The 13140-nt window shown below is 33.6% G+C and overlaps 1 protein-coding gene across 1 annotated transcript; it reads right to left on the reverse strand.

Annotated features, from left to right (window-relative positions):
• Positions 1–7204: 7204 nt before the first annotated feature.
• Positions 7205–8517, reverse strand: LOC149232543 (clavaminate synthase-like protein At3g21360). Its single transcript, XM_089381937.1, has 4 exons — positions 8494–8517; positions 7689–8141; positions 7520–7591; positions 7205–7396 (listed from the first exon to the last, which is right to left on the reverse strand). Exons 1-4 carry the CDS (start codon positions 8515–8517, stop codon positions 7205–7207), a joined length of 741 nt encoding a protein of 246 aa, XP_089238063.1.
• Between the last annotated feature and the right edge of the window lie 4623 nt (positions 8518–13140).

A 13140-nucleotide genomic window follows, 5' to 3' on the forward strand; every position in this document is an offset into this window, starting at 1 on the left:
CTCAAGCAGAGTCTTCCAGAGACGGACGGAAGCGCACAAGAGAAGATGACAGGTTGTTGGAGGATGCGAGAGAGAATATGGGAGCACCATCTTCTCAGCACAGATAGAGGAGGTCACGTGAGAGGTACACTGGATACATGGCCCTTGCTGGGGAATGTGTTGAGACTGAGCCATCTTCCTTTGCGGAAGCAGTGCAGAAGCTGATTTGGGTTGATGCTATGGTGGAGGAGTATGACTCCATAGTTCGTAACAGTGTTTGGGACGTGGTTCTGAGACCAAAGAACAAGTCAGTTGTGAGTTTTTGTTGGCTTTACAAGGTAAAGAAAGCTGTTGATGGTAGTGTGGAGAAGCATAAGGCAAGATTTGTTGCCCATGGCTTTTCACAGGTCGAAGGGATTGACTATGATGAGACTTTTTGCTCCTGTCGCAAGGTACTCATCTATCAAATCTATGTTGGCACTATTAGCACAGATGGGTTGGAATATCCATCAGATGGATGTGAATACTACATTCCCCAATGGCCAAATTGAGGAAGAGGTGTAAATAAAGCAGCCAAAAGGTTTTGAGACCTTCGATCGTGAGTCACATGTGTGCCGACTCAAGAGAGCGTTGTATGGGTTGGAGCAAGCACCTCATGCTTGTTACACGAAGATAGACAACTACTTCACCGGGTTGGTATTCACAAAGAGTGAAGCGGATGCGAACCTGTACCACATCGTGGTGAAAGGTAAGTTGTTGATCATCGTACTATATGTTGATAATCTCATATTGACTGGTGATGATCAGTTGATCATGTCTTGCAAGGAGGACCTTGCAAAAGAATTCGAGATGAAAGACATGGGTCTCATGCATTACTTCCTTGGCATGGAAGTGTGGCAGAAGGATGGGGAGTTGTTTGTGTCTTAGGGCAAGTATGCCAACGAGATACTCAGGAGATTCCACATGGAGAAGTGCAAGCCCATGCAGATTCCTCTAGCAGGTAACTAGAGAAGGAGGTTGCTACTTCAAGAGAAGTAGTAGAGGCTACTGTGTACAGGCAGCTTGTGGGTTCACTGATGTACTTAATGAACACATGACCAGATTTGTGTTATGTGGTGAACCAGCTGAGTCAAGCAATGGTTCAACCTACCAAGATGTTTTGGAAGGCGACAAAGCATGTATTGAGATACCTCAGAGGCACATCTTAGTATGTATTATGGTACAGATGGATAGAGGGAGTGAAGCTACAGCGCTTCACTGATGCAGATTGGGCAGGAAATCCATCAGATAGGAAGAGCACATTAGGAGGGATTTTCAACCTTGGGTCAATGGTAGTTTCTTGGTATATCAGGAAACAAAGGTTGGTTGCACTCAGCTCGGCAGAGGCAGAATACATGGCTGCAAGTTAGGTAGCATGTGAGGCTATCTGGATGCCGAAAATCCTAGTTGGTTTTTTTAATTAGAGGATGGATCCAACTGTGATCTATTATGATAATCAGAGTTGTATCAAACTCTCTGAGAATCCAATATTTCATGATAGGTCCAAGCACATCGACATCCGGCATCATCTTCTCATAGACTGTGTAGCAAGGAGGATCATGTTGCTGTAGTATATTTTGACAGAGGAGAAAGATGCTGACATTTTGACAAAGGCATTGTAAAAGTGTAAATTTGATTTCCATAGAGACAGGATCAGGGTGGCAGATAATCCATTTCTTGTTGAGAGGGAGTGTTGAAATATGGGAACAAGAATATTCCAATTTAATTTTTCATTGAATTCAATTGTGAATTAAAATCGAATTTAGTCTTAACAGCTACTTGGAAATAATTAATTAATTTATTTTGAATTAATTAGTTGGAGAAATTCAAGTTAGAAGTCTTTCTGAAGTCATGCAAGAGTTGTCCTTAAATTAAGGAGAGAAGATTGAGTTATATTTGAGTTGTAATTAGTTAACTCAATTTGTTGAGTTAAGTCCAGTTAAATTAGTTCCAACTATTTGAGGAACTAATAGTGAGTTTATAGTCAGTTGATGCATTAATGCACTCAACTAGTGCTACTCGAGTTAACTAAATATTCCTTCATCAGAAACTCATGCATGTCTATTCTGAGAAAGACCCAGTTGAGATTAATGTTCAAGGATAGTGTACTATCAGTTACATGTATTTTCTCATTGAGAAAACTCATGCATGCTGTCAAGGATTCATCCTTGAGGATTGCGCAGTTTTGAAGGCTAATCATCCACAAGGAACATCGCAAGGAAATAGGAGCTTGGATGATAGAGAGGAAGGCTGGAAAGAAGCCAAGATTTCCTATGCTGAGAGATGGCTAGCTGTGAGAGCTAAGGCTTTGTATAATTCCTATGTATTTCCACCATGTATGATAATAGAATAGTGTGGCGTTTTTATCTAAGACTTTCCCCAAAGTATTTTCATGTGTATTGTGCCATTGATTCTTCTTCTTTTGGTTCTATTGTTCAGCTCGATCTTTAAGCTTCCGCAAATTGATAGTAGAAGTAGGTTATAGTATTCTTCTTTGATTTATAATGCATTATCGGGTTAACCTATCGAAGATTTTCTATGCATAAATCTGACAACTTTTCGTCATGCACTTTGCCAATTGAGAGGTAGTTATTGGCCTTAATTTTAATGGTCTTAGGATGCGTTGCATTTCCTGTTTGTCTCCTTGCCCATTCTTCTAATAGATAGTTTTTGTTTTACAGTTTATAATGGACAAGTGCTTTTCTAGCGAGTCCATGCCTATCAAGACGTCATACAATCCTAGGAAGAGTACGTTTAGATCTGCCACCAAACGCTAACCTGCTATTTCCAAAGAGCAATTATTGACCTTGGCCAACACACGTCGCTTTGCCCTTGTTGCTAGCTGTACTAGCCAGGGGTTTTTAAACTTGACAGTTTGTAATTTACATTGCTCCACTATCTTAGGACTAACATAACTTAACGTAGCTCTGGGATCAATTAAAACAGATACAGTATGATTAAAGATTTTACCTTCAAACTCCACCATAGTCGGCTGATATTTTGCCTAATGATCTTCAAGGGAAGCATTAATTTTCGGGATACTTCGGGCTACGTCACCTACCGTAGATGCCTCGTGAATCTGTGAAATCTATTCAGTGCCTTTCTAGTTAGGACAATTCTTAACATAATGTGGCCCTCCACATCCCCAACATTGTACTGGAGGTCTGGCTGTCGCTTCGATTTCAGTTCTGCCTAATTGCTCACTGGGTTTCGGTTCATGGGAAGGTCTAAATCTTGACCAATTTCTATGCAGATTTATGTTGATCTAACCCTTGGGAGGTCATTTGTTGATATTGCCACGATTTCCCTTATTGCCTACAACAAACTTATTTCCCTTCTTGTCAGTCCATTTCTTCCCCATAACTTCTCCTTTCTGCTTGCTTTGCTGATAGCATATCCTGGCCTTTCGTATGACCTCATCCATCATTTTTGGGTTATCGAACTCAATTCACTCTCTCATAGACAAGGGTAAACTACTGACAAATCATTGTACTTTTGCCTTTTCTTCTCGTATGTAAGGTACATATCGAAGTAAGGAGGTAAATAGGGTAATAAACTCATCCATTGTTTGTTGTCCAAGCCACAAGTCATGGAATTCTTTTGCCTTCTCGTCATAGAATCGCTCAGTCAAATATCTTTCCTTAAAGTATCTTTGAAACTTTTCCCAAGTTATATTTTGTTCATTTACCCCTCGTACAGTCTTGACCTCCTCCCACCACAAGGTGGCCTTCCCTTGTAGCTAGAAAATGGCCAAACGAGCTTTTAAGTTGTGGTCACATTCGCATAGTTGAATATATTTATTCATGTTAATAAGCCAAACTTCCGCTGCCTCCTCTAGCTGCCCGTCGAAGAGTGGCGGTTTTATTTTTCGAAACTCCCCTTGCAATTCTGTCAATTTCCTCTTTGGTGTTTGGTGTTTGGAAGCATTGTCTAAATTCTCGTCTTGGTTTTCTTGCCCCCCTTCTCTTTCCACAAACTCCATGTAGTATTCTTGTTCTCCTGTCATATTTCCTTGTTCAGGACTAGGAATCAGCTGACGCTGATTCTGCTTACCTGACAGGCTTTTCATAATCTTTTCCTATTCCAGCATTAGTTTTTCATTGTTTGCACGTAGTCGGGCGATCTCGTTCTTTAATTCATGCACCATCTCCTAATATCGTAGGATTGGTGTTGCGAGGTTCTTCTCCTAACTATACCCATACTTCAGGTTTGGTCTTAGGAAATGTTGCAAGTCCTAGGCTTGCCATGTTTTTGTGTGGAACGTTGTCTGTCCTTCTCATGTTCCTCTTTTGCTCTGTCTCTGAACATGCACAAAATTGTGAGTTAACAATAATTGAATGTACTTACCAGTTTAACGCTAGAGGCCACAGTTTGGTAACCTTGGCTCTGATACCACTTGTCACACCTCCATAATCATAACCATATCAAACTAAAAAAAAAATTACTACTAATCCTAAAGTTCAGTAGTAGCATGATTATATTTTAATTACCACAATCATTAATTTATAATGGTCTAGTACTCAGGTCAAAGGCTTATCAAAACCATAAGCAATACAACCATAGTTTTATTGATATTTTGTGAGAGATTAAATACACATGTGATTTGTTTTACGTTTCTGGTTTAGTTGTACTACGTTTGGATTTACCCTTTAATTTGGAATTAATGAAATGCTCTACCACAGAGACGTGGCAAGAGCAGGCTCCGTCCTTTCATCCAGCTTCCCACCAGCTGTTCTGCTTACCTCGTTCCTTTCGCTGCATCTACGATGTGGAGGCTTGGTCCTTCATCCGATGGCCGTGCTTTGTCTTAGAAATCTTCTACCCATTACTTGCGGGTGAAGAGTCTCATTACGCACCCCTATTTCTCGGTGCTCGTTTCTGTTACTAGGGTTTCGCTTGGGGTAAGCTTGGCCCTGCAGTCAGGGTTTCATCTCACAATGGTTTACTGAGGGCTCAGGATGCCATGGCGGGTATAGGCGGTATCGCTTCTCAGGTGCAACAAGGTCCAGGTGAGAGCAAAGTCATAGTCCCTTCGGTTTTATTCCTTTTCAAAGTGCTCAGAGTTCAATGCTGAGGTTTCCTTCTTACTTTCTGTTGTCACTTTTGGGTTGCAGGTATTGCATAGGCAGGCATGAGATGCACAGTGTTTTCTGTGGAGGGCTTTGAGATCCTTGCCTCGGCTCCATCGTCAAACTATTTTCAGGTAAGTTATCTCTAACCGCATGTGAAAAATGATGGCAGCAAAGGAGATTCAAAGTGTGGATTATTGCTGGGTGTTTTCAGTGAGTGGTGTAAACTATCAAGGGTTCTAGCTTTTTTTTAAATGCTTATTAACTTTTGGGCGAGGGTTTCCAATTCCAAAGGCTATTTAGATTTTGGGTGAGGGTTTTGTCTCAAGTCTATCACAGGGATTTGATATGTAGACAGAAGAACACCTCTATCTAAGAAGTGCATGAGCTTATACAGTACTTACATGGTTGTGAATCTTTTGGTGATAGCCTTATTTGCATTGGGGTTTCACTCATTCTATTCTTCTGCATATGTTTTAGGGTTTGTTCGTTTATGTTCTGGAAAGTCGGAAGAAGACCCGAGTTCTCTCTGTGACACCTCTAGGTGTACCATTAGCTAGCTTCAAGAGTATGGTAGCTACAGCTACTCCATTCCCCTCTTGTTTTTTGTTATTTAAAGGAGTTCTGTTTGTAATTTGGATATACCATTTCCGTTTGCTCGACTTCGGGGCAGTGATGCTCTCACAAAGCTGGGTAATCTGCAGGTGTAGAAATGGTAATCCAAAGAAGCTAAGACTCTATTCCAAATGTTTGTTCCGTTCTAAACTACCAATTGCATAGCATTTGAGTTACGAATTTTTTTTTGAACTTGGTCGTTGTTAATATATAATATATGAGAAGTACTCATTTTTTATATGCAACCTTTCCTTTTCGATGAGTTTATCGACTTAGGTTGTAGGTCTCTGTGGTTGTCTACCGTGGTTTCTCTTGTTATTTAAATACATTAGGTTTTTTCCTTGCATGGTAATCATGTTTTCATGCTTCGGCTATATGATGCAAATAGTGTTCTAATTCTTGATTTATAATACCATTCTGAGGGAATGTTAAGAGTAGGAGATTGCAGATAATTTTTTTATTGGAATTAAAACAGTTTTTCTTTTAACGTTTTCTATAGTATTTTCGTGTAGTTTTACTCTGTTTTCCTTTTCGGTGTTTGAGAAGGATTACGGTCTCGATCTTTCATTTAGATTCTAAATTGTGCAACTTTACACCTTCCTACATTATGCTATACACATTTGGATCTAATATTTGACATGCAGTGCTTGTTTTAGTTTTCTTTTCTTTTACTTTTAACAGAAGAACATAATCAAATTATCCTACCGAGATTGCATCTAGGTGTCCTATGCTCCTACATAGGATTAACTACCTACATGCCTCGGATATTTTTGTTCAGTTTTAATCTCAGTAATTAACTAATCCTATACAATATCAATACAAGTTACAAACTATATACAGTATCATTACAAGTTACAAACTATGTACAGTATCATTACAAGATACAAATTATACACACTATCATTACAAGATACAAATTATTCCTGTACAATACTAAATTCAGTTATTCATTACCAGAATCTAACAGTTTATGTCAGCAGATTATTCTAGGGTTGTTACCTACCTGAACGCAATAAAGAATAAAAATTCAACTCAAGATGTTACTTTTGTTACTAGCAGTATTTCAATCCTCCCAACCATGAGATTTGTAGTCAGGTCCATGTCTTCCCCCAAGCTTGCTCACAAGAGTAATGTCTTGTGCAAGTTTTGCACCAAGTGTTGTTGCTATCTGGTCACCACCAGAATTAGATAATCTTCCGTATGACCTCTCAGCGCAGTTCCTCCTCCCTCCCTCCATGCGCCTCCTCAAGCTTTCTTTGGAGCATTCATAATTAGGGAGGTAGTTAAGGTTTTATGGCAAGTGCCTTTCCTAACTTCCTTGTTATGAGAAGTTACAAGATTGTTAATATTCAAACCATTTCCTTTATTTAATAATTAATAACATTAACGCTTAATTCAAGATAAAAACAATAATATCCAATTTTGTTTTTATTGCAATAAAATAAAATATTTACAGTTTTCTAGGGACATTACAATATAACTTCAATTTATTCTTACTTCCTTTATGCTTCCTGCTTGGTGGTGGTTTCGTAACGGGACTGCCAGCCCTTTAAAAAGGATTGAGTATCGTCTTTGTGACGGACGCTACAGGAATAAATAAACTCCCCATCCTCCAGTTTTTTAACAAGTTGTGGAAATTTCTGTTCCATTCGTTGGGTGAACTTAGTGCTTAAAACAATTGCTGTCTGCCCTCCCTACGGAGGCGCAATCTCACAGAAGAAAATTAATTTGGTAGGAAAACTATCGAACTGAAAGGGGAACCCAAAAAATTGTGGAAATTTCTGTTCCATTCGTTGGGTGAACTTAGTGCTTAAAACAATTGCTGTCTGCCCTCCCTCCGGAGGCGCAATCTCACAGAAGAAAATTAATTTGGTAGGAAAACTATCGAACTGAAAGGGGAACCCAAAAAAAACGCAAGAATCAGTTTGAAAAGCAAGAAAAAGGAAAAAGAAACTGTAGTGTGGAGTGTAAAGAGGATGGACTTACCGTAGCCATCTCGTGATGGAATTTGATGGGATGCTCCAAGGGAGCTTCGTTTGCAGTGTAAACACTTCCTTCGACCCTGGTTCTGGAAGCTAAGCCCAGATATGGATGCTCTTCCCATCCAAATGCTTCCACAACTGCATTGAAATCTGATGCGCTTCTCAGTGGAAATCCTCTGAAGAGCAGCGCCCCAGCCCATTTTAGTTGATTGTCGATCCATTCCCTGGTGTGTTGGATGGAGTCGACCAAGGACACAATCGACGGGCTTTCAGCTACAGACGGAGGCAGCAGAAGCATAGGAAAGAGGGTGCCATCTTCAAGGATCTGCTGTTGGGCAATCCTCCTTTGTTCCAAGAAGCCCAATTCCTCGATTGTTTTATCTCGTTGCTGTTCAGAATGCTCGCCTGAATCGACGGTATAACTATTCCTTGCATGTCTTGAAGTTCGATGTATACTCTAGATATTTGGTACATTGCCTCACATGTGGGTAATACCTTAGTCCTCAAGTTGTCACTTTATGGAAGAAAATACGAAGCAATCATCACCACTTTTCTTTACATTCACACTTTGTCGTTGGAGTTTTTTCGACCAAAGTATATATTGGCACCTTTATCCTCCAGCAGTCAATATATTGAAGAAAGTGAAGAGCTACGATCACTATTTATCTTCTGATTCACAGTTAAAAGCATTGGAAAACACATTCGCACATAAAAGCATTGAAGTTTTTCCAAGTTACATATATTGTACTCTATATTTTAAAACTAATTTTTAAGACAGGCTGTCACTCATTCAAATTACAACTTCTAACCATAAAGTAGCCTTGCCTGGCCATATTTGCATAAGGAATTTATATAGAAGGTAATAGGTTTTATGAGACAAATACGTCGTTATAAATGTGGATGGAATTTTAATTTGAATAAAACTTATTTTATATTAAAATCATAAAATAAACCTATTTATTGATAGAACTTGTACCTATAATAGATTTTAAGTTAAAACTATGTTATAAAGGTAAATGAAACTTCTTTAATTTTATAAAATTTTAAATAATTTTTTTCATTTTCTTAAAATTACAGAGTTAAAGTAGGATATTTTATTTAAATAAATTGTAAATATATATAGTAATAAATTTCTTAAAAACATATATATGTTCGTAGTTATTAAATCCACTCAAATTGTATTATGAGATGTATATGGATACCTATGTTTAATGATGGATAGATTGTTATATATTTTATCAATTTCAATATTATAAATCTATATTGTTTATTTTACAATTTTATCTAGATTGATAATAAATATTAGAAAACCTTGATAACAAATTTGTCAAAAGAGTAGATAGTTACTTTAGTTTTCTATCACATGGAAAATTAATTTTTGTTTTATAAAACTAGATATATTAAATTTATAAAAATATTTAGATAGTATAAATTCTCATCTAAATTAAAAAAAAAAAAATTAATTAATGTAATTTATTTATTTTTTGACTAATAGTATTAACCACATGTGTGACACGAGGATGATTCCATGTGCTAGAGCTATAACTATCAGGTGCATCAAGCTTTCCCCTAATGCTCACACCCGGAAATTGGAACATCTAATGAAATATGTCATAATATTTTACATAACATGTTTATGTGTTTTTCCAAATCTCTTAATTTTATTTATTTTTCTTAAGATTATTAAATATATTTATCAACTCGTTTTTTTTCAAATTCTTAAATTTATATATATACATTTTTAAACTATTTTTTATTTTATTTTATAATTACCAACTTTATTTCTACTTTATTTATATATATATATATATATATATATATATATATATATATATATATAGATATAGATATAGATATAGATATAGATATAGATATATAGATATTAGAAAAATTATTAAACATAATTAAGAAAACAAAAACAAACTTTAACCAATTATTTTCCTTCCAAACAAAACTCTTCTAAATATTGAAACCACAAAACCATACATTTAAAAACTTAGTTTACTACTACTAATTTAATCGAGCTCATTAGAAATCCAAAAAGCATATATTTCGAAAACCTATTTGAAACATCTTCACCTATGCAATACATTTTCTAAATGATGATTTTAAAAGGAAAAGAGCAATTATTTAAAAAAAATCAAATTTATTATTATTAATTTCATTTGATTTTAAATCGATAAATAATTTTTCATATATATATTCAATTTGGTTTAATCTAACTAATAAATGAAATGATTTTTCATTGAAATTTGGCTATATAATTTTCAATAAAATTGAGTTTTTTATTATTTAAAATATATTTTTAAATACATAGGTTTCACCACTTTAAAAAACAATCACACTCTAAATTAAATAATTTGAATTTTGAAATTTTAAAAAATATTTACTAAATTTTGATTAAAATTTATTTTAAAAAATACTCTAAAACAATTTATTTATTAAATTATTCTTTTCATTTTATATATATTAAATATCATATAAAATATTTCTACATAAAACTTTTACGTAAAATTTCAAAATATCAGTATCTTAAAATTTATCTTCATAAAATATTATATACAATATAATTAAATAAAAGTATATATTCTAATAATTCATATACCTGCCTTTTAATAATAATCTAACATTTATCCATGTATTTACTCTATTTCATTTTATCAATCTTCTTACTTTATATTTGAAAAACAAAATATTTATAAATACAACATCCCAAAACTCCCAAACTACTATTTTCAATAATTGTGAATTAAAAAAAATAAAAATCTACTACTTTTCCTTTTTCTAAAATTTACAAAATAGTTCTTATTTAGGATATCTTAAGCTATTAATGAACCTAGTTACTCTATGCTAAATATCCCATTATGTTTCATTAATTATAGTATTTTTTTAATGAAACTTAAGTTCAATTTCATCCCTTGGAACTCAACAAATGGCATTTTCATTGTTTCTGATTAAGAGTATTAAATGCAAAGTGCATAGCGATAAACTATTTCTACAAAACAAATTTACTTGACCACGCTTTCATTTTGAAATTTGGATGATCGAATGGCGTATTTCGTTTGAAGGTTTCCATGTAATAACGAGGAAGGCGGTCAGAAAGTAGAAATGTCGTATTGTGTAGACACGCCATACAAATAGTAAAAGATCACCTTAAACTTAGTTGAAATTGAAAATAAAGAAAATTCATGTTTCATTGTAGGAAATATTCTACACTTTTGGATCCATAAACATCGATTGATTGTATTAACGTGGATTCAAATAGTAATGTCCCAAAATCGACATGTCGAGGGAATCTGACTTTATATTTTACCTAACGTTTCATGACATGCTCTGTGAAGCTAACATATAAGAAGTAATTTTAATGAATTTATTTATTTTCAATGTAAGTGTTTTATTTTTTAATTTTTAAGTAATTATAATTCACATTTAACAACGTACTTTTTCTATATATAGTTGTAAAGAAAATTAAAAAATAATAAATAAATATATATTTATATAATAATATTTATAAAAAACAAAAAAATTTAAATCATATATATATAATATTTGATAAATCAATCTAACATAGATTTAAATGGATTAATAATTAAAAAGAAAATAATAATGAAAATTTAGTATTGGATTTAATCAACAATATTACAACCTATTTTATTTACTTGAAAAATATTTTTTTAATTAAATAAAATGATTTTATTATATTTATTTCTTAAAATATATATTTTTATGGTAGAGATGTGCTTTCCAGCATTGTATGGTAAATATGTTGTCATATCAATATGGTAACTTGGTCAAATTAATTTAAAATAAAACTATAATTAAACTAAGTTGGATCCATATTAACTTCAAATCTACCAAGTGTGGAGAGAGATCAAATCTCTTGAGATGCACACCTTTTTTAGAGTGAAAATAGATTTGATCCCTCTTGATAGATCCAAAGTTAGAATAGATCTAGGTTGGTAATATACCACTCATCAAACAATCACAAAAAAATATATATTCCCATCAAATAATTTTTTCACCTCTACCTATTATCCTCTTAAATTGAAATGTTCTATATTTATATTTGGAATGGTCATTTACATTTAGTCTACTCTATTATAACCAAAACAACTTTCATATCTATTTTATATTTATATATGAAATAGATACATTTCTCTATGCTACTATAACAAAAACTATATACAATGGTCATCAACATCTACTCTATGCTACTATAACAAAAACAAAAAATTATGTTTGTTTTATGTCTTTTTTTCCTTATAAAAATTAAAATTAATATAACTAATTTTCTTTTAAACAAAATTAAATAAAAATGGTTAACCGTTTTCGATGTCCTTCATGAAAAATCTACACAAAACCACATCCATAAAATTATTCTCTCTAAAAATAAATAAATAAATGCATTACTCTCATAAAGTAACAACCAAAAAATAATCTGATTTGTGAAAAATATTTTTAATAATTATGAAGCTGCAATTTAAATTTAGTAAATCTTATATCATGCAATTCATTATATACATTGATGCAATTTAAATTTAGTAAACCTTATATCATATAACTCATCATTATATATATTGATTCACGCATAATCTCAAAACTCACATCAGAAATATATAAAAGCATTGTTTACTCTTTTATTCAAATTTTCAAATATATTTAACTAAATTCCACATATGTATATATAACTTTAAGCTAATTTAATATACTTGAAATTTTATTAACCTAAACAAAGAACACTTACTTTATCCCCATTCGACATTTATGCTACTTTAATGGGTCACAAAGTATGCATGAAGACTAAAATCAAAGAATTACCTTATCACCTATTACATATTAATATCACCTTCCTATGTCACTAAGTCTACATCATGTTAAACAGATTTCTCAATTTTTGAAATATATAAAATCTAAATCCAATTCTTTGCTCATTTACTTAAAAAAAGACAAAGGAAAATATATGCATGGGCAAAGACTTGACAGATTATTATATCTCCTTTCATGGAAATTTTATAACTTAACCGGTTAGTATATCTCGTTTCAGGGAAATTTTATATTTCGTTGAAGCGTAGTAAGCCACAAATGTCACCTCATATTTTCCTAGACTTCTCGAATGATCTCTTCCTTATTTTGACATGTGAAATAACACACTTAATTTCCATACCTCGGACCTAGACAATGTTCGATGCATCTTATTATGGGTGACATTGTCTTCTTACGTGGCAAGATAAAATGGTGGTGCCTCTCTCCTATCAATAGATAAGGAATTTTTAGCACATGATATCTTTAATGTCATTGGTGAAGAAAGACACAATTGTGTCCACGATAGTTACATTTTCCTCCATCTCTTTTACAATAGCTTGTGAATCAAGTGTTACTGTACTCTACAGAAAATTAGTAGTGAAATTGCATAAGCTAGGGTACAAGAAGGAAGTTAAGAGTCGTTTTTAATATCC

This window comes from Pinus tabuliformis, chromosome J (genome assembly GCF_031772625.1).
Source record: "Pinus tabuliformis cultivar Carrire ecotype Pingquan chromosome J, CPIR1, whole genome shotgun sequence".
In the NCBI taxonomy this organism is placed as follows: Eukaryota; Viridiplantae; Streptophyta; class Pinopsida; order Pinales; family Pinaceae; genus Pinus; species Pinus tabuliformis.